We start from the raw sequence: 21,783 nt of genomic DNA on the forward strand, positions 1-21,783 counted from the left end.
CTCTGCAGGAGCTAAAAGAAATGAGCGAGATCTCTTTGTACTGACTGAGAAAGTTCTCCAAGACAGTGGAAAAATCAAATTGCAAAACAATGTGTATTACGTGGTTCCTTTTAAATTAGAATGTATATGTATAAACCTATGAATATATGTACATTTGTGTGTGGATAGATGAATGCAAGAACCAAGAACGGGAGGATTCTCATAACTATTAATACCAGTTACCTTTGGAAGCAGGAGTGGAATTAGGGGTTATGATAGATGGGAATTTTCACATTTTACTCTCTGTACAAATACATGTCTTAAATGGTTTGCACTGAGAATATATTCATGCAGTATTTATGCACTTTAAAAAATAAACAAAGGAGAGGTATTTAAAAGATAGTAGAATTAATATGATTGAGTGCAAGCTGAGAAATTTAATGAGTTTGTTTGCATGGGATGGTGACGCATCTCATCTAACTAGGGCCGAGGATGCATCTACGGTAGAAACGAGAATTAAAGTTTAATGAGAGACAAATGGGACTAAATTAAAGAGAAACTTGGAACTAGAAAGAGCAGTTCAGGTTTCACACTATAGCTTTGATATTAGTTAAGTTCATTAAGATTGCTAGAAAGTGCCCTAAAACCTCCACACGACCACTGTGCTGCCCCATCTGACCTTAGGTTAGGGGTGGGGTAAGGATTAAATTCAGATGAATTTCATATCAAGCCACCTAAAATTCTCCATTTTCAAGGTTGACTTTGGTTTGCCCCTACTTTGATTGCTAGGCCAATCAGATGAGGTCAAGATAGCAAGATTAGTATCTCTCAAAGCAAAACTACTAGCTGCTTTATGACAAACTGCCCAAATCCACTTGTTTTAGAAGAGGCCAGCTGGGGCTAGCAGAGATTTTGAATTGGGTGGATTCCTTTCCATTATAGAACAATTGCAAGAAGTTATAGAAATCTAATGATTGACAAGAGCTTTGAGATTGCCTTCCTTCCAGTGGCTTCCCATTTCTCTCAAATTAAATTTCACTTCCCCACTCTGGCTTAAAGGCCCTTGGTGACCCCTTCCCATAGCGACCCCTCCGACACAACCTCTCCCTTTTTCACTCTGATTCTACCACAAATGATCACAGCGCTGTTTCCAAGGTCGACCAAGCCTGCTGGGCATTCCCATGGCATTTGCTACTGATAACACCATCACGTATTTGGGAAAGAGGGCTGCTCTCTTTGCTAATCCTGTCTCCCACCCTCTTTTCTTAATCCCCATGGAATAGCAGAGGTCAGGCTTTTACTAAGACTTTACTGAGGGCTGGAATTCATTTGGGAAAGGAAGTTCGATGCAGGAAAGAGAAATATAACTGCTACTAGAAGAGGCTATTTTGAGAGCCCATAGGCTCCAGGCATCCCTCAGAATCCATTATGGGGCTTCTTGGTGGCTTGAGTCCTGGCCTGCTGCCATTAGTGGGGCCAGTTTACTCAGCAGTGAGACTTCTGAACATTTATCTTCCTTAAAGTTCAGTTCAACTGCTGAAACGTTTGGAGAGAGGAAAAGGTTCATTGCCATCTAGTCCCACCTTAGACAAGCTAATTAACACTTTTGTGCCTCAGTCTCCTCTTTTGTAAAATGTGAAGAATAATAGGACAGCTTCCATATAGGGTTATTGTGAATTAAATGAGTTAATGTATGTAAAGCATTTAGAGCAGTGTCAGGCTGCACTACTAAGTTCTGGATGAGTGTGAATTATTAATACCCACATCACACCGTTGAACTTAATGCCACATTTCCATGACCTTACACTTCTGCAGTTGAGTCTTTTAGCATAGGTGAGGAATTTACATTTTTTTTCTAGTAAATCCTCTCTGTTGGCTTGGGATCATTTTTCTAAACCAGTGGGACTTTTTTTGGCTAGACTCTATCATCCAACACATAGAGTATTATTTCCAATTACTACGGCATACCACAGACGTTCTCTCTCATCAAGAATAATGATTTTTTTTTTAACAAAGTGATTAAGGGCCTGTATGCACTATGTTCCTGAATGCATGCGAGTGTGTGTGTTTGCACAGAAGTGTTTAAGGCAGGGATATAACCTCTTCCTCATCTCAAAGGTACATAAAGTTTTTAATAAGACCACGGATAATCTAAATGTTTAAATAGGAGTCTGAGATGAGCCAGGGTAAACGGGATGCTGGCTATGAGCAGAGTTTGAAAGCATCATGCCATAAAGATCTAGCATAGGAACATTGATGCCTTGGCAGTTTTTATGAGAGAAACTTATCTTGTAGAAATGCATACTAGATAGAAAAGTTAGTTTTTAAATTTTTTATTATCCCTTAAAATTTAAAAATATTTAAACGTATCACACCTTAAGGGCATGAACAGAGTGAGGTTAGCTTTGTTTAACCAAAACAGGGCAGCCTGTGAAGCTTGAAGAAAAAATCAAATGTAGGACAAATCACAAGGCCTATTTTATGGAGTGAGTGGTAAGCCAGGAGGTGAGCCAGACCAAAAACATTTGGTACCTTTAAAACTATTTCAAATTTACTTTGGGAATGCAAGCTTGATGGATAGACAACTATAAAATAAATTCTTGTGAGTTAACAGATTTTAAGTTTTTAGAGACGTTAGGGTACAGGATGGAAGGAGGAAGTACGCATGATACCCAGTGTTATGTGGAAGAGAAGAAAGTGCTTTTGGTAGCCAGGGGGCCTACACAAAGCAGCATATTCAGGAAGGACTTGAACCCGTCCTGCCCTAGTCAGGAAGCATTTCAGGAAGGATGTGAGCAGATGTACCGTGACTGTGCCTCTACTACATCAAAGACTGCAGTGGTCCAGGTAATGCAGAGGAATGTTTCCTCCTATAATGCACAACGAATGTGATGTATTCCAGGGCGTATCACAAATCATTTCGTGTTTTCTTTCTGCAAGACAGAGGAGTTGGAGCATATAATTTCTCATTGCTTTTGTCTCTCTAGAATCTTAAGAATCCATCAGGGATCACGGTCATTCCTAATTCTCCTAAAGACATTGTCACTGTCAGTATTAGAACTGTACAGATTAAAGGTCTGAGCCAGTTTGACAACTCTTGGGTACTTATACTGATAAGGAAGCAGACTGAAGCTGGAGTATCCATAAAGAGGTTGAAGGGACGACCATTCATGCATTCAGCCAACATTTCAGCCTCGCTCCTATATTCCAGGCACTGTATTAGGCACTGGGGATGCAGAACCAAGTGAGGCGTGGTCTGCTCAGGGAAGCAGTCTCAGTGGAGAAAAGATCAACAAGCAAAGCGCTGTTAGAGGCCTGTCCTAGGGCATATGGCAGTATAGAGGCAGGGCAGCTACATCAGCCCAAGGTGTTCTTAGGCAGAACAGAAAGTGAGGCTCAGAGCAGTATCTCATTTCTGAACAAGACAACAGGATTGTAGAAGTTTTCCCTTGATTGGCGAAAAAGTGGCTTTTTAAAACAAGCCAAACAGATATCCATCCTTTAGGGAGACCCTGGCACGTGCCAGATGATTCTGCCAATTTTTCATGGACGGAAACACAGAGCAGGGAAGAACTGGTGAGTCTCTGCAAGTAGAAGTCCCTCAAAAGGGTCTGTGTTTCCTAAACGGCGCTCCAAAGGGACTGAACTACTTCCATCCGGGAGAAAAAGACTCTGGCAGTCAGGGCACGGGAGGGTGTACGTCTGGAGGCAATTCAAGGCTTTTTCCATCTTGCCTGATGTGGCAACAAGGAAAGATTTGTTCGTTTTATTTATTTATTTTCCATTTTGAACGCTTTTGCTTTTCCCTTCTTCCCCCCTCCCAGCCACTCGGGTTTGGGTTTTCCATATGACTCATAATTCCTTCCGAAAGTGAAGTCGAATTCATAAAAGTGGTGGTGCGCGGGGGGGGGGGGGGGGGGGGGAGGGGCTGGGAGCCCCAGGGAGTCTTCACTACCGACATTCCCAGCCCCCGGCGCGAGCGGCGGCCGGGCTGGGGAATCCAGCCTGCGCTCGGATGGCGGATACTATCAGAGCCCCGGCGGCCGGGACCGGGTGACTTCGCGGCGGGCGCGGGAGGGTCTGCGGCGGGCGACGCTGCAGCAGCCTCGGCACGGTCGCCGCGCCCCCGGGCGGGAGTGTGCGCGGGTGTGGAAGGCCGGCGTGCGGGCCGCGAGGGGTGTGCGCGCGTGAGGCGGAGCGGGGCTCGCCCCTCGCCGGCGCCCGCCGCCCCGCGGGCGATCGCTCTCTCGCCGTCTCCGGGACCCCCGGACCCCCACGGCCTTTGGTCCGGGCGGGGGAGGGAGAAAGTGAGACTCTGTGTCATCATCATCCATTGTGAGGAGGGGAAGAAATTGGAATCCAGCAGCGGCGAGCAGCAGCTGGGCGGTCACATCTGGGAATGCAAAGCCGACCTCCCCCCCCTCCTCCTCCACCACCTCCTCCTCTCTCACCCAGGATCACTTCCGAAACCACTTCGCCTTCAGCCCCTGCCTCGGCCAGAGGTTTCATTTTTAACTGAATATTTACGAAAGCTGGAAGCGTGCGAGGGGGTGGGGTGGGGTGGAAATAGCGGCTGCTTCTTTTCCAGGGATTTATTTAATGGGGATGTGTTCAAGGCAAGAGCGAATTCAGAAGGATATCGACGTCGTGATCCAGAAGTCCAGAGCTGAGAAGGACTGCCTGTTTGCAGGTGAGTTCTCGCCTTTCCAGAGCCTCGGACCCAGCGCCAGCTTCCTCTGCCTGCCCGTCACCCCCTTTCCCAGTTTTCTGGCCGCGACGTGTGTGGCTGGGGATAGGGGGTGGGTTGCACGTTCTCATTCCCGGGGTCATTTGGCAACAGCTGCGGGAGCGGGAGCCAAAAGGGGGAGGGGGCGCCAGCCTCTCCCCTTCTCCCCTCCCCCCTCTGGGGCGGCCACTAGCTTTGGGGGCAGAACCCTGATGGCTCGAGCGGGGGTCTAGGCGGGGGAGCCTTGCATTGTATTTTTAGTCCCCGGTGAACGCCCGGAGCGTCCGAGCCCGCCTCCGGGGTTTCAGCAGCAGCGACCCAGGCAGCGGGTTGGACTCGCCGGGTTTGCGCAATGGGCAGAGCAGCGGCGGCGGCTGCCGGGAATGGAGCCCGCTGCGCTGCGCGGCGGTGGCCGGCTGCGCCCGGCACCGAGGCCCCCCGTGGGGCAGCGCTGGGACGATCTCCCGCCCCTTCTGCTCCCTCTAGTACCTCCGACTGGCAGTGCGATGCCCCGGAAAGAAAAGGGATTCCCGAGGTTCCGAGGCGCGCACCGCCCCTGCCTGGGGGTCGCCTTTCGTCCATTTTGCTACCCCGGGAGAGGGACTGGATTTTGCTTTCGCAGCCGCGACCTCGGCTGGGGCCGCTTCCGGCTGTCCGGACCGGGAAATTCCCGCCGTTGCCATGGCACCCGGCACTTGTTGCGGGGGGCGGCCTCCCGCGGCACCCGGCACGGGGTGCGCGGCATCCCCTCCCGCACCACTCGGAGAGCGGACCTAGGGGCTCTCCAGCTCTGGCCTCCCGCCCTGCCCCGCCCCGCCAGGTTTCCCTTCGGCTCCATCAAATAGGGGGCCCGAGCCATGACCGGGGTTAAAAATCCACTCCAGGGGTAGCTTTTAACAAGACTTTTCGTTTCAGATTTCAGATACTCAGACTCCACCTTTACTTTCACCTACGTTGGCGGCCCCAAAAGGTACTTATGTGTAGAGTTGCTTCATTTCCTGTTCACAGGCTTGTGTTTCCTTTGTTCTTAGCGTGTTCCGTGTTCCGGTATTTTTTCTTCTTATTCTTATTCTCTTGTTGTCTTTTAGCCACGTCCCAAGCCTGAGGTCCCTCGATTTTAAATAGCAGAGGGGAAAGAAATATGTTTGATTCCAGTGTTTCTAAGATCACGCCACGGGCTATGAACAGAGCTCTCACACTCTTCGTGTTAAAGCTGTTCTACAGTAGTAGCTAGCTCTTGAGGCTTTAGGGGTTGACATAGGCGAGTGCAAAACCTGAATACTGGGCATAAGACATAACATGTCACAGAATAGTTTGATCACATGTGGTGATTCTTCTGGTGAGCTGGGGCTGCATGTTTCCATGTTTTCTGAAGGTTGACATAAACATGCAGTGTGCCAATTCTCCATGCTTTTTTTTTTTTTTAAGGAGTCCTATTTTGGTGTTCATAGTTGGAAAGAATTTGGGAGTTATATGTAGCTGGAGTGTATAACTTCTTTCTTGAAGAGGAAGAATGAGAGGTGCATATATTAATACTAAGTTGTTAACAGTATGAAAGAAGCCCAAATCCAATTTTGTGTTTAAAGAATTAGAGATGAAATGAAAAGTAATCGTTAAAATATGCTTTGCTGTCTTCACTTGTTGAGGTAGAATTTTCTCCCTGTTAGCCCTTTGGGGACACAGTGGTTTAAAAGAGCAGTGGCCACATATGAGAACTGTCAGAGTTTTAACCTTGCTGTTCGGACTTGACATTCACTACCATTTGATCATATTCCAAAATATGTCTTAGCTAATGGAAACATTTATGAACATATAAATTGCAAAAGAAGCTTTCTTCTGTAAATACATTTTTTACAAGCTTGAAATTGTTACGAATCTTAAAAATGCTTAGGATCTGTGTTGCAATGTACATCTCAAAAAAGCTTTCATTGAAATAGTTATTCAGGTTTCCCATATGCACAGTACACCTAAGTGTCAGGATTGGTATATTGATTTGATTTACTGGTTGAAAATATAACATATGGACTTATTGGGGGAGAATAAAATTACAGTATTTCTCAATTTCCTATAGTACCATCATTTTTGAATAAAAAGAATCAATTAGAAGAGATTCAACTAAATTAACGCTGCTCCTACACTTGCTCTCCAGAGAATGTTGGTGTATGACTAATAATCTCTAGAGTTGTTTTAATAGTTAAAATACGCTGTGTGGCCCACTGAAAACATTCCCCATGCAGTCAGGTTGATACCTGCTTGAGTTGTCTGTTTCACAGTTGTGGTTCATCTCATGAGAGGTGCAGACTGGGAAAGCCCTGGGTAGGCTTTTTAACTAACTAGCTTTACTATTTCCAATAAGATAGTAGAGTTGTTTTGGCCTCAGTTTACTTGTCTGTACAAGGGAAAGCCCTGGGTAGGCTTTTTAACTAACTAGCTTTACTATTTCCAATAAGATAGTAGAGTTGTTTTGGCCACAGTTTATTTATCTGCACAAGGAGGGGGTGAACCTTACACTTAATCTCCAAGATCTGTTAGATACTGCACTAAGATTGTTTATCAGCAAATTACTGAACTAGTGTCCACACAGCAAGAGGTGAAGGTATGGACGCCTCCAGGAGCAAGGCCTGGAGGTTGGGATGAATAATTAACTAATTGAGATAACGTCAGTTTTCACTGTAGGAACAAGTTTCCTTTTCTATGTTATCCTACTAAGAGATAGTTTTTTCCTTTGGTTTCTGATTTAAATAATGGGGAACTTGCATATCTAACGTGGAACAGTCTGCTTTTTAAAGATGTGTTGTGAATTGTTGATGTGATTGCTTTGTCTTCCCAAAAGCTTGTTCTATAAACCAATATATGAAAGATTGTTTTGGTACAGTAATAATAGTACCTTTAATGATTATCCCTTTATGGGTTTGTAGCTAATGGCAGAAAATAAATTTTCCGAAAGAAAAAATATTGTTTTCATGAACTACATTATCTACATTAGAATCTGATATTTATTATGTATTTCTCATTGCTGTGTGTCAGACGGGCATTTAAAAATCAAATAATCCTCCTCTGTTTTGATTTAATATGCTTAACAACTTGTAATATTCAATTAATAGTGTCATGTCGGGAAAACTAGACTTATTTCCAGATTAAAGGAAGGTGGGGATCTTATGGAGAAATAATACATGTTTATCTTGAATTATATTGTACTATCATTTCATCTAAACCATTGAAAACATTTATTTTTGAGAAATGATTTCAAGAATAATTTTCAATTCAAGTTGTAGATAAAACAATCTGCTCTTTTGTGTCTGACACTCTCCAAGAACAATTACACTTTGTTCTAGGACAAAAGTTGATCTTACATGTTACCCTTCAAAAAAAGAAATAATATTGAGAATTTTTTTTAAATGTAAATTTATTTGTGTTTCTGTGGATAAGAGGAAATGCCAAGAGGCCACTGTGTCAGGACTGGCTGCTGTCCTAGTATATTGGCCTGTCATTCAGAGATTGTGAGAGGGGCAGAGTTCCTTTCGCCATTTGCTCTCCTACCTGGGTGGACTTCAGGTGAGGATTGAGGGGGAGCAGACGGTCAGCTGGAAGAGTGGGTTCACTTAGTTCTCCCTCATGGGAAGGTTCATGGAATTATTATTATCCTCAGCTTTGGATTGGATTTGCAAACTGAGGCTCAGAGAGTTTAGAAAACATGCTCAGATTTACTCAGTTACTGATGGAGCTGCCATATGAACCCTGTTATGCCACACTTCTGAGACCTGTGCTCCTTCCTCTACACTAGTGTTCCCAACCTCTTTGAGACCTCTTTGAGACACTCGAACATCAAAAATATTATGCAGATGTTTACTTGAGAGCTGTAGTGTTAGTGTCATTTGATTGAGAAATAATGAGAAAAGTGTTAAATGTTAAGAATTGATGGGCTTCCCTGGTGGCGCAGTGGTTGAGAGTCCGCCTGCTGATGCGTGACCCGGTCTGGGAAGATCCCACATGCCGCGGAGCGGCTGGTCCCGTGAGCCATGGCCACTGAGCCTGCGCGTCCGGAGCCTGTGCTCCGCAACGGGAGAGGCCACAACAGTGAGAGGACCGCGTACCGCAAAAAAAAAAAAAAAAAAGAATTGGTAATACCATCTACATATGCTTGAAAACTTGTGTTATACATAGGGCAAGATTGACTCATTGTAGCAATGGTCCTTATAATGCTTCTGACTCCTGGGCTTCTTGGAAGAACTCCACAGTCATCAGTATTCCAGGGCCTGCTGTAGGCTCCTACCGAATGCTGCCCCCCATTTCAGGGGTGTGCTAAGAACTATAAAACTGGAAGCCTCAACTGTATACAATTTGTAAGTTTATGCAAAAGTCATTCCTTCCTTGTACTTTGTCATGCTGTGATCTCCTGCCTCCTTCTTTCTCCTTTTTTGGTTGGCAGTAAACTCCTTTCAGACCACTAAGGTTTGGGGTTATGGTCCTTCATCTCACTTGCAGTCAGTTGTGCAGTTAGTGGTAGAAGAAACAGAAGGGATAAAGTGGGTGGTGACAGCTACTGAGAGGCTGGGGAAGCAGGCTGAGTGTCTGGGGCCAGGAGTTAACAAAGAGAGCAGGGAGAGAGCCCCACATGAGCCTGGCTGTGGACCCCTGTGGGATTCCCTGATTGTGAGCTTTTAGCAAGAAAAGTATTGTGAAGATATAATTGAAGTTTTAAGTGTAGATTGTTAAAAAAAAGGAAAAAAGATAAGCCAAAAAGAAGAAACTTTTAAAAAACATGATTTCTCCATCTTCTATTAATATATTAGAATTTATTCTTTCAGAATTTTTATGTCTATATGCATATAAAATGTATGTATCCAAAGACGGTATTATACTCTTGAGACCTCAAGAGTTTTTCACTTAAGAATATGACATGAATGTCTTTCCTTTAGAAAGAATATGAAAATAAAGAAATGTTTATTGAATTAGGATTTTTCCAGTCAAGGAGTGTGCATGATAAGAAATCTAAAATTTATATTAGAAATTATTAATAAATTAGAAATTTAGTATTTAGTGGAATGTTCAGAGTTGCCTATAAATGTACAAACTGTACTGTATGAATAGACACTTTTTCATGTGGTCATGGGTAGATTGACATCTTTGAAGTGCACTCTTCTCTTTTAGGAGTTTCTGTCCACATAACTGTTTGTGTGACACTAACAGTAGTACTCCACAATCTCTCAAATCACGTGCTACCTCCTCTTTCTCCTGGGCCTTTGCACACCCATCCACATCCTACCCTCCCACCTCTCCCACCTCTCAACCCTAGTCAGCTTTCCTTGTCGAGATCTTTGCTAACCCAAATTCCCCTCTGAGAAGCCTTTCCTGGCATCCTCTACCCTGTTTGATTTTGTTAGGTGTTTCTAAAATCATGTCACATTGTATTGTTAGCTACTGTTTACTTGATCATCTGTCTGGCCATAAGCCTCTCTGAGGCAGGGTCTGTCTTATTCATTGCAATTTGCCCAGCCCTTCGTGCACTGCCTAGTACTATATATTTTCTCAGTAAGTAGATGTTGAATGAATCACTAAATGAATGCTAAAAGGGCTTCTGGCAGGTGAAAAACAATTTCCTAACCCAAATGACCAGGTGTAGAGATACCCAAATAGTTCAAAAAGCCCCCAATCTGGTGACGTCACTTGGACTGGAATTTCTTATGAATCCAGAAGTTGCTTACCCAAGTTATGAGCCCCGTTCTCTGCCCTGTTCAAATGCTTTCAGGAGACAGATAATGCAATTGCTTAGGATAATAGAGAGTTACAAGGACTGTGGTACACTGGAGAGTTTGGTTTCTAAAAGTATTTAATTCAGTTGAAAAAATCAACACCACTCTGGTGATCAAGCACATCTTCTGGGGACCCTAACCCACCTGGACTCCCAGTGTTTAATTCCTTACTCATGGAATGCTATGGAAAGAGCAAATCTACTTGATTGCCAAAGTGCATCTGTTTTCTTTTGATTTTCTTAGAAAGGAGGCATGTACCTGCGTGCAGGAGTTGGGGAACTGGGAGGGTGGAGAAGTAATTCCATCATCTCCAAAAGATTCATCAGTTTTCATTATGAAAGAAGTACATGCTTATTCTAAAATCTTGAAATATGTAATTATTTTGAAACCATCAAGTGCCCCTGAAGGTGTCAGAATGAAAAGAAGGATCTTTTTTTTTTTTTAAATAATTAGGATGCTCCTGTTAGAAATGGGGACTTGTTTTCCATAATTTTTGGTTATACCAATTATTATTCAAAATGATGATTTTTTAAAAAAAGTGTGTGCCCTGGAGCCCTAGGAACCTACCTTAGAAGTTTGGGGTGACCGGTGGAAGGGCGTGTGAAGGAAGCTGAATGTGTGAGAGCCAGGCTTTCACATCCCTTTGTAAATCACAGCTGCTCTAGCTCTTTTCTGTTCCGTATAACATTTTCTTTGAAAAACGTTTCATTGGTAAATGAGTTTTAAAATCATTGACCTAAAATAACCACCAATTTAATACAAGTGTAACGTTATTGAAGCTTATATAGTAAAAACATATTTAAACTCCATTTATTTCATGGATTAAAATAATACTACTAATCATATTTATGGGCATAACCTCTGCTATGCTTTTTGCCTACCTTACATCCTGTATTTGCAACAGAGAAGACCAGTAGTTATTTTGTCAGCTGTTTTACATTTTATAGCTAAAGAAACTGAGGCTTGGGTAGTTTAAATAACAGAGTTAGTAAGAAGCAGAATAGGGATATATTGCAGAGTAAGTCAGTGTTTTTGTGAGGTTTTAAGGGGCATTGATTGAACTGGCAAGACTAGAATAGTAGGGAATGTTTGAGCCTAGGAAGGATTGCTATTGCTAGTGGAATGTCTGCCAGGGGCAGACATCTCTTTCCATAGCATTCCATGAAAATCTACTGCTTGGCAGGGGAAGTGCCCAAGCCCAGTGCTAAGCATTAATAGTAGGAAACTTATGTACATTCGCTGTGGAATCCTTATGCAGATATCCGGCCGACCCATTTAAATTCCCCATCATTTCTTTCTGCAGCATTGGGTGAAAAAAATGAATAAAAGTGAAATTTCATCAGCCTTAAGATATTTTGTAATTCTCTGCACACGTTGGCTTTTGGATGGATATTGTGCTATAGTAGATAAGTATTGCTTTAAAACAGCTGCCACTGACTTTGTATGGAATTTTAATCAAGTTATTGATATATAATCTTTCTTTTTTTCATTCTCTAAATTTCTGAAATCCTATCTTCCATGTACCCCCAGGAAAGACTAATCAGGAATATGTTTTTATTAATAAGGCTTGTCATTCCTATTTTATTGTGTCATACTTTAGGTTTTCTGTTCAGTCATCTCACTTAAATGCTGGGTACTTCAACCCAACACATGAAACAAATCATCATTTCCTCCTTAAAAGAAGCGTCTCTTCCCAGCCCTTCCTTGGGTGGTATCACATCAGTTGAGCCTGGCATGGGGAACCACGGTCTCAGGTTTCATGTATCCCACCATCCTCTTTGCCTCCTAAGCTCCACCAGCTCTTCCTTTGCAATCTTGGTTGGCACCTTCAATCCTCCCCATGTTTACACTTGGTCTGGGCCCTGATCACCTTGACTTAGGTCAATCACTTTAACCAAGTGCTTTAAAATACTTGATTAACAGCTACTCACCAATCCAGTTCATTTATTCTTGAATTCTTTAAGCATGAATTTAATCATAGCATTTACATGCTCAGAAGCTTTCAAATGCAACCAAAGTTTATTCCGTACCAAATTTAGTCCCCCTTCTTGGCTTTCAAGAGCCAACTTCCCCATCCATTCATATATTTCTCAGCCTTCTAAACACTGACTCACTACTATTTGTTTATTGACCTCATCTCTCCACTCAACAGCAGTTTGTATTAACTTAGTGCATTAAACATATACAGCAGCTGTTCAAGGTTTATCGATTGTAACGTGTTGCTTAATATTCTTGGTTTGGCTATCAAGATCATGTTTTTTATTATCACGAAGACTGGTTCATTTAATCTTTCTTTGACCCCAAGTAGCAACTCCGTGAAAATGTATAATGTATTCACATACAAGAAGAGGATAGAGTGAGGCCCTGAGTGGAACAAGGTGAGACTGAGAAGACAAGATGAAATCTGAGGAGGGTGGGATTAGGCTATAAACAGATTAGTCCCAATCCATTACACAATAACAGCAACAGCAGGTCTCAAGTGTAGTTTATTTGCATATCGGTGACATCCTGTTTGTGGCTGACACCTTCTCAGTATTAAATGGAGGATGCAGATCTTCCAGTGTTAAATTTAAAAGGGAGACATCCACTTAAGTCTTTGTGCAGTCAGATCAATTTTCCTTAAACCGAAATTAGCAAACAAGATGGTTTCTTTCTGAACATTTTGAAATGTAGGTTGGAAAGACCTTCCCAATGGCCTGAAAATGTTCTTAGGATTTGTCAACCAACTCTGAAGTGCTGTAGTTATTTGGATTTTCATCATCATTTTGTTTATAAAGCAAATACAGGTTGTTATTATCCAAGAATCGTTTGTAGATTATTTACTGTATTTGAAGTATAGAATTGAGCCAGAGACTAATAGAACGACTTTACATTCGTTAGGCTTTCACATCTGTGCAGAAAAAAGTTCAGGCAAAATTGTAAAACAACAAACCAAAAACACTATTAAGGATAGAGCTGTGTAAAAGAAACAGTAAGTCAAATAAAATGTCACACACAAGAAATCAATACTCTGTTTAAAGACTAGAACTATTTTAGCAGAGTGCCCAGAATATAGTATTTCCCAATATTTCTTAAATGATAGTAATATTTTTCTTAAATGCTATGTGATAGTATTTCCCAAACTGTTTAATTAGATGTTAGGTATGTGGCCAAATAATGCCTGGGAAATGATTAGTTAAATAATATTGAACAATTTTAATGGTTGTCTTTTTAGAGACTTTTATATGTTACTGTGCATTATGCATACCCAAGAGGTGAATGAAGCATTCAGGGTTTTTCAGACTTATTTGATTACAGATCTGGAACATCTCGAGAGAGTCATTTTGTGGAAAACACTTTGGTAAACGCTGTCTTATTCATTAAAAATAGTTTTTGAGCAAACAACAGCATAATATAAATGGAAATTGCTGATTCACATTGAGCCCCGAAGAATTTATTTTAAGTAAGTTTTGCAGACCTTGCTTTATGACAGTTAAAGGCACTTGGCATTTCATGCCACCAACATTTCCACATGAGGACTTATCTTTCTGGGTCTCTCACTCCCTCCTCAGTTGTATTGAAGTCACTTGTGATGAGGGTTCTCAACTATTCTTCGTTATCAAAGCACCCAAGTTAGCAGGACCCTGTTTGGCACATGATTAGAAGTCAGCTTCATAAAGAAGTATTAGAGATAATGGTTCTGTGTAGCAGAAGGATTCATTATGTCCTCTTAAATTCTGCCACTGTAACTGCAGTAGAGCTTCTTAGTGGGCCATCTTTGTTGGAGTATATACTGTGGGAGAAGTTGGTGGCGAGAGAAATCTAGAATTTATCTAAATGTTTCATTTCTTTGACAAATTACATTTAAAAAAATCAATGTGGTTATCTATTTTGTAAACTCATTTTCCTCCCAGTGACCACATAAGAAAATTACTTGAAGGAGTTTTACAGCATTTCTCAGAATGTTTTCAACATTAGTCAGGAAGCAAACTCCCTCTTTAGACAGTGTCAGTCGTTAAACTTTAGGCAGCCACACGTTTCTTTTGGTAACACATGAATAGAGGCTGAATCATCTGCTTTACAGCGCACTCCTGGGGACACAGGGTCAGGTCTGTATTTAAAAGGATTCGTGTTAACAGTTGATGTTTTGTCTATACGAACATTTTTGTGATTCAGGAGAACCAGTGGAACCTCACACGTACCAAGATCTGCTTAGTTCTAGGTTTTTCATTTGGAAGTCAGTGTGCAAAGTCTTAACAGTGAATTTGTGATTGTGATAATACATTTGTCCATCTACATGTATTTGTGTCATTGATCTTCTTCAGAACAAAGTCTTCGATATTGGCATGCGGGAGACCTAAGCAGAAGGCTAAAATCTGCTTCATGGATAAAAGCTGATGCAGTCATCCTTTCTCATTAATATGCACCACAGCTAGATATGCAGCAGCAAAAAAAAAAAAGGCCCTCCAGCTGAGAAGCAGTCATTGCTTTATTACTACTACAGAATTTGATATGATTTCTCTAGTGATTGGTCATATTCATTTTTAGCTAACTAAGAAAGAAGTTTGAATAATTCACTGCAAGCCACATTCTTTCTTGATTCTTTTTGGATCAGTCCATCCTTATGAGAAAACCAGCCTAGAATGGTAATTTCAGTGAATTTCGATTAAGCGATTTCAATCAGAGTTGCATATTCTTGGCTGAATTTGACCCCCCATTGATGAAACTTTGGTCAAGAAAGATTTTAGACTTAATTTTTTGAAATTATACTAGTTTGATTTCATATGAGCTTTCTGTGTTGACTTCCTATGTCATTAATTTAAAATTTCCAGTATTCTCAATTCTTTTTTTTTTAAATAAAAAATTTATCTATTTATTTTTGGCCGCATTGGGTCTTCGTTGCTGCGCGCGGGCTTTCTCAAGTTGCGGCGAGAGGGGGCTACTCTTCCTTGCGGTGCCCGGGCTTCTCACTGCAGTGGCTTCTTGTTGCAGAGCATGGGGCTCTAGGCGTGTGGGCTTCAGTAGTTGTGGCAGGCAGGCTCAGTAGCTGTGGCTCGCGGGCTCTAGAGCTCAGACTCAGTAGTTGTGGCACAGGGCTTAGTTGCTCCGTGGCATGTGGGATCTTCCCGGACCAGGGCTCGAGCCCGTGTCCCCTGCATTGGCAGGCGGATTCTTAACCACTGCGCCATCAGGGAAGTCCAGTATTCTCAATCCTTGATGTCCAATATGTACAAAATTCTTCCTAACCAAAAGTAATTGGTGGGGAAAAATCTACTTAGGGCAATAGTTTCCTAAAGGGGTATTTTTTTCAAAACAGAGGAATGTTGACATTTTCAGCCTTTAAGTTATATTCTGGGAAATGTTACATTTCAAAGGTACTTTGAAATCAGAATTCAGGAGCTTAACACTACACAGCTATTAGAATGGCCAAATTCCGGAACACTGGAAGCACCAGATGCTGGCAGGGATGTGGAGCAACAGGAGTTCCTGGCGGGGAGGCAAGGTGTAGGTCCGGTCACTTTGGAAGACAGTTTGGACACTTTCCAATAAAACTAAACCTACTCTTACCTGTGATCCAGCAATCACACTCCTTGGTAGTTACACAAAAGAGTTGAAAACTGAATGTCCACACAGAAACCTGCACATGATGTTTATAGCGGTTTTACTCAAAATTGCCCAAACCTGGATGCCACCAACATGTCCTTCATGTTGGTGGATGGATAAGTCATCTGTGGTACATCCAGACAATAGTGGAATATTTTTCAGCACTAAAAAGGAACTAGCTATCAGGCCATGAAAAGACATGGAGGAACCTTAAATGCATGTTGCTAAGTAAAAGAGGCCAACCTGAAGGGCTACACATTCTATGGTTCCAACTATGTGAGTTCTGGAAGTGGCACAACTACAGAGACCGTGAAAAGATCAGTGGTTGCCAGGGGTTAACAGGGGAGGAAGGGCTAAATAGGCAGAACAGAGAATTTTTAGGGTATTGAAACTGTTCCGTGTGATACTATAATGGTAGATACATGTCATTTTACATTTGTGTAAATCCATAAAATGTACAACACCAAGAGTGAACCTTAAAGTAAACTACAGACTCTGGGTGATAATGATGTGTCGCTGTAGGTTCATCATTATTAATAAATGTATCCCTCTGGTGGGGAAAGTTGGTGATAGGGGAGCCTATGCTTGCGGGGAGGATAGAGGGAGCAAACGGGAAATCTCTATATTCTGCTCAATTTTGCTGTGAACCTAAAACCACTCTAAAAGATAAAGTCCATTTAAAAAATTAGCCAGAAAAAAGAGGCAGGTGCTTGCCAAGGCTTTTCCAACTTAAGATTCATATCTATAGAAAGCAATCTACAGATTCAATGCAATTCCTATCAAACTGCCACTGGCATTTTTCACAGAACTAGAACAAAAAAGTTCACAATTTGTATGGAAACACAAAAGACCCCGAATAGCCAAAGCAGTCTTGAGAACGAAAAACAGAACTGGAGGAACCAGGCTCCCTGACTTCAGACTATACTACAAAGCTACAGTAATCAAGACAGTATGGTACTGGCACAAAAACAGAAATATAGATCAATGGAACAGGATAGAAAGCCCAGAGATAAACCCACCCACATATGGTCACCTTATCTTTGATAAAGGAAGCAGGAATGTACAGTGGAGAAAGGACAGCTTCTTCAATAAGTGATGCTGGGAAAATTGGACAGGTACATATAAAAGTATGAGATTAGATCACTCCCTAACACCATACACAAAAATAATCTCAAAATGGATTAGAGACCTAAATGTAAGGCCAGAAACCATCAAAGTCTTAGAGGAAAACATAGGCAGAATACTCTATGACATAAATCACAGCAAGATCCTTTTTGACCCACCTCCTAGAGAAATGGAAATAAAAACAAAAATAAACAAATGGGACCTAATGAAACTTAAAAGCTTTTACACAGCAAAGGAAACCATAAAGAAGATGAAAAGACAGCCCTCAGAATGGGAGAAAATATTTGCAAATGAAGCAACTGACAAAGGATTAATCTCCAAAATTTATAAGCAGCTCATGCAGCTCAATAACAAAAAAATAAACAACCCAATCCAAAAATGGGCAGAAGACCTAAATAAACATTTCTCCAAAGAAGATATATGGACTGCCAACAAACACACGAAAGAATGCTCAACATCATTAATCATTAGAGAAATGCAAATCAAAACTACAATGAGATATCATCTCACACCAGTCAGAATGGCCATCATCAAAAAATCTAGAAATAATAAATGCTGGAGAGGGTGTGGAGAAAAGGGAACCCTCTTGCACTGCTGGTGGGAATGTGAATTGGTACAGCCACTATGGAGAACAGTATGGAGGTTCCTTAAAAAACTACAAATAGAACTATCATATGACCCAGCAGTCCCACTACTGGGCATATACCCTGAGAAAACCATAATTCAAAAAGAGTCATGTACCAAAATGTTCATTGCAGCTCTGTTTACAATAGCCCGGAGATGGAAACAACCTAAGTGTCCATCATTGGATGAATGGATAAAGAAGATGTGGCACATATATACAATGGAATATTACTCAGCCATAAAACGAAACAAAATTGAGCTATTTGTAATGAGGTGGATGGACCTGGAGTCTGTCATACAGAGTGAAGTAAGTCAGAGAGAGACAGGTACCGTATGCTAACACATATATATGGAATTTAAGAAAAAAAAATGTCATGAAGAACCTAGGGGTAAGACAGGAATAAAGACACAGATCTGTTAGAGAATGGACTTGAGGATATGTGGAGGGGGAAGGGTAAGCTGTGACAAAGCGCGAGAGAGGCATGGACATATATACACTACCAAACGTAAGGTAGCTAGCTAGTGGGAAGCAGCCGCATGGCACAGGGAGATCAGCTCAGTGCTTTGTGACCACCTGGAGGGGTGGGATAGGGAGGGTGGGAGGGAGGGAGATGCAGGAGGGAGGGAGATGCAGGAGGGAGGAGATATGGGGACATATGTATATGTATAACTGATTCACTTTGTTACAAAGCAGAAACTAACACACCATTGTAAAGCAATTATACTCCAATAAAGATGTAAAAAAAAAAAAAGTTTCAGGATTTCTTTTCACATTACACAGGCATATAAATTTAAATCAGGAAAGTATAACATTAGCTATTTTGTTTTATTAAATAAGAGTGTCTTGGCACAAAACTAAAATGGGTAATCTGTATTATGGTTTTAGCATTTAGCTAATTATGTAAAAGAAAAATCACAATTTTAAATTAGAAATTTATAAGTATTATTCAAATACAGAACATAAAACTGTACTAAACAATAAGTATTTCGTATTCCAAGAAATATCAGTAACTATACAAAAATTCTATGCCTCCAGAATTTTAGTCACCACGGAAACACAATATTTAGTAATGCCAGTGCACTTCTCAAATAAAACCAAGTAGGACTTTGTGCTATCAGATATTTCTGTGGCTGAATACTGAACTTAAGCATAAAATATATTTGAAATATTTCTCTCTTGTACACACACGTACACGCATACGCACAAACCTGCAAAACATTGAAATGACAGTGCATTTTAAGCTTCCCCCCTCAACATACAAAGATAACGTTCTGAAGTACACTTGTACATGTTAAGAAAATAATGTATCTATTTCTTTCCCTCACACACACACATCCCCATATGGTTTTCAAAGATGGGAAGCACTGAGAATTACCCTGAAAAAATTTTTTTAGGGTGGAGGGATAGGTAGGCAAGGAACATCATGTAATTTTTAAAAGTGCCGGTACCATATTACTGTTTTTAGAACCACCACAGACATACATAAAATTCTTAATGAATGTAAGTTGGACAGTGTTTACAAATTAATTATAGTCTAAATAATTTTCAAGGATTATGAAATTGTATTTTATATTTTCCAAAGAAAATATTGCAAATGTAGGTTAACTTATAAGATTATTTTAACAGTTCTTTATAGCCTGTAACATTACAGCATGGTATAGCAGAATTGATTCAGATTCTTTTAACCAACCAGTCAAATGGCTTAACCTCTCTGAGTCTGGATTCTGTCGTCTGTGAAATGGCAGTAGTTATATTGCAGGGTTTTCAGGATTGAACTAGAGAACATGTTTGGAAGGGGTCTTGAAGACTGAAGGAATCACAGGACTCAGAAAGCTGTTAAACTCACTGTTATATTTTATCATAACAAAAAAAATACAGATTAAAATCAGCAAACGGCAAAGGCGTATTGGGCAAAGTCCAGGAGACAATGGCACAAATTTCCAAGTGTCTGGTCAGTAGAGTCACATGGACGTACTTCGTTTTCCCTGCAGTGACTGGTGATAACACATGCAGAGTGTTGCCAACCAGGGAAGCTCCCCGAGCCTTGGTGTCCAGGGCTTTCATTAGGGGTCAGTCACAGCCGTACTGCACTTTTATGACTGACCTCAGCTACTCAGACTCCAGCCACAGAACAAAAAAAACAGGTGTTTACCATAAATCACAGTTGTTAGCACAACTATCTGAGCAAATCCAAGACCATAGGCCTAGAAAAACACCCTTATCAGGCAGAATATTCCAAGGGCTCAGAGCTCATTTCCTAGGAACTGGCCAAGGGCCTGTCTCAAAGACAGACCTTTCTTGGGAATGTGCAGGGTTTGAACATCCAAGGCCTGAGTTAATCCTTTTCTGCAGTGTCCTGTACAGGACAATACTTGTGCTGGACAATAGAGAAGGCAATACTTGATATAATTATTCATAGCACTAGCCTGACTAATTCCTGGAGTCTGGGCCCCAGGAGCAAGCAGAATAAGGGCGGAAAATGACCTTTTTTGGGTAGGACAATTGCTCTGATTGATTTGGAAGTGCAAAATGTTCTCGATTTAAAAAGGCATTAATTTGTAAGATGCACTGTCATTGAATAACAACTTCTAATAAAAACTATAGTAAGTGTACACAAATGTTAAAAAGATAGCAATAGCATATGTTCATTTGTATAATTGCATGCTATTCTTTTTTTTTTTTTTTCTCAGTGTCACGAGGTCCAAGTCTAAGCCTTCGTCATTTTTAGAGTCTAAAGATCCTTCAGACTCACTTGTGGCCGCTATCAGGTCACCGCAGCATTCCAGTGATACTAATTTTCCTTCCCCAAGTTCTGGGTTCCTGATCTTCACCTATAACTTTAGAATAGTTAGGCCTTCTTTTTTTAAAAAAAATTTTGAACAATTATAGGTCTTTGTCTACATTTCTTATTTGCTTAACCTTGTAGTTTTTCCCTTTCTTTCACTGAATTATGTATTAGTGAAAATTAAGTAGTTTCTCTGGAAAATCAGCTAAAATGTGTTTTAAGGCCACCATAAGAGCCCTTCTCTTGGCAGGTCCCTCCTATTGTACCAGCCTCCCCCATCCTTAGAAAGTCTTCATATTATTCTGGTACATTTGGCAGTTCCTCCTGACGTTTCTTGCGTTGTCTGACATGTAACGACCCTCTCCGTAGGAAAAAAAAAAATCTTTTATTTCAGGGTTGTATCATAGCTTTATGCAACAGACAAGTGGTGATTCCAGCGCAGCTGACGATCAAATGAGGTGAAATACTCTGTTGAGGTTAAGCTATCACTTTTGCTAACACTGGTAGGTAAATGTCACAACTTTTAAGAAGTTTCTTTTGATATATATTTTAGAGATGACAAGTTAAAAACATGAGTTTTATAATCAAGAAAATTCAATAACCAAGCAAAGGCTTACTGAGCAAGTATATGAGATAGGCAAATACTTCCTAATTTCGGCTTCTAAATTACCCCTCACATTTTGGTCCCAAGCAGATTTCTCATTTATTCCATGTCCTTTACATGCTAGAGAAGCTGTTGGAACAGGTGACTGGAATAACTTTATACATTCTGATAGCCTGGATTGCCTCAACATTTACATGTTTAATTAAAGTATCTGATAAGTTAAATTAATTTGAAACAATATAATGAAGGGAAAGCTCTTCAGATTTTGTGAGAGAGGCTATTTTGGGACCAGATATTTACCGCTAGGCTTACTACTTCTGCCTCTTCCATTACCGTGGATCAGTGCCCCTCGTTCTTATTTTTCACAGCGCCCTCCCTCCTGCTTCACATAGCCTATGCGTTTTCTTTTTTGACAGTGACTCTCAAGGCTATTGGAGCTGCTACACCAGGCAAGGTGGGAAACGGGAGGGGTGAATGAACATAGAGGTCATTTGCAAACCATCTGTGTTCTTACTGCTCCTCCATTCACTCTGTCTCTCTGCCTCTGTCTGTGTGCATGTCTATTACAATATGTATTTTTCATGCACACATCTACAGTTTTTA

General features: G+C 41.2%; 1 protein-coding gene and 1 long non-coding RNA gene across 2 annotated transcripts in view; one reads left to right on the top strand and one right to left on the bottom strand.

Moving 5' to 3' along the window:
- The first annotated feature begins 4,149 nt into the window (after positions 1 to 4,149).
- The window catches only part of PARP8 (poly(ADP-ribose) polymerase family member 8), a 178,726-nt gene continuing 161,092 nt past the window's right edge, over positions 4,150 to 21,783 (top strand). Inside the window, exons 1-3 of the mRNA XM_067730652.1 lie at positions 4,150 to 4,481; positions 4,568 to 4,669; positions 5,621 to 5,675. Coding sequence (XP_067586753.1) covers positions 4,379 to 4,481; positions 4,568 to 4,669; positions 5,621 to 5,675 — 260 coding nt within the window. The 5' untranslated portion in view covers positions 4,150 to 4,378. The remainder of the gene's footprint in view (positions 4,482 to 4,567; positions 4,670 to 5,620; positions 5,676 to 21,783) is intronic.
- Positions 4,557 to 5,374, bottom strand: LOC137221271 (uncharacterized). The gene is made up of 2 exons (XR_010941956.1): positions 5,195 to 5,374; positions 4,557 to 4,765 (listed from the first exon to the last, which is right to left on the bottom strand). It is a non-coding gene; the product is annotated as an uncharacterized lncRNA (long non-coding RNA).

Source organism: Pseudorca crassidens, chromosome 3 (assembly GCF_039906515.1).
Source record: "Pseudorca crassidens isolate mPseCra1 chromosome 3, mPseCra1.hap1, whole genome shotgun sequence".
Classification (NCBI taxonomy): Eukaryota; Metazoa; Chordata; class Mammalia; order Artiodactyla; family Delphinidae; genus Pseudorca; species Pseudorca crassidens.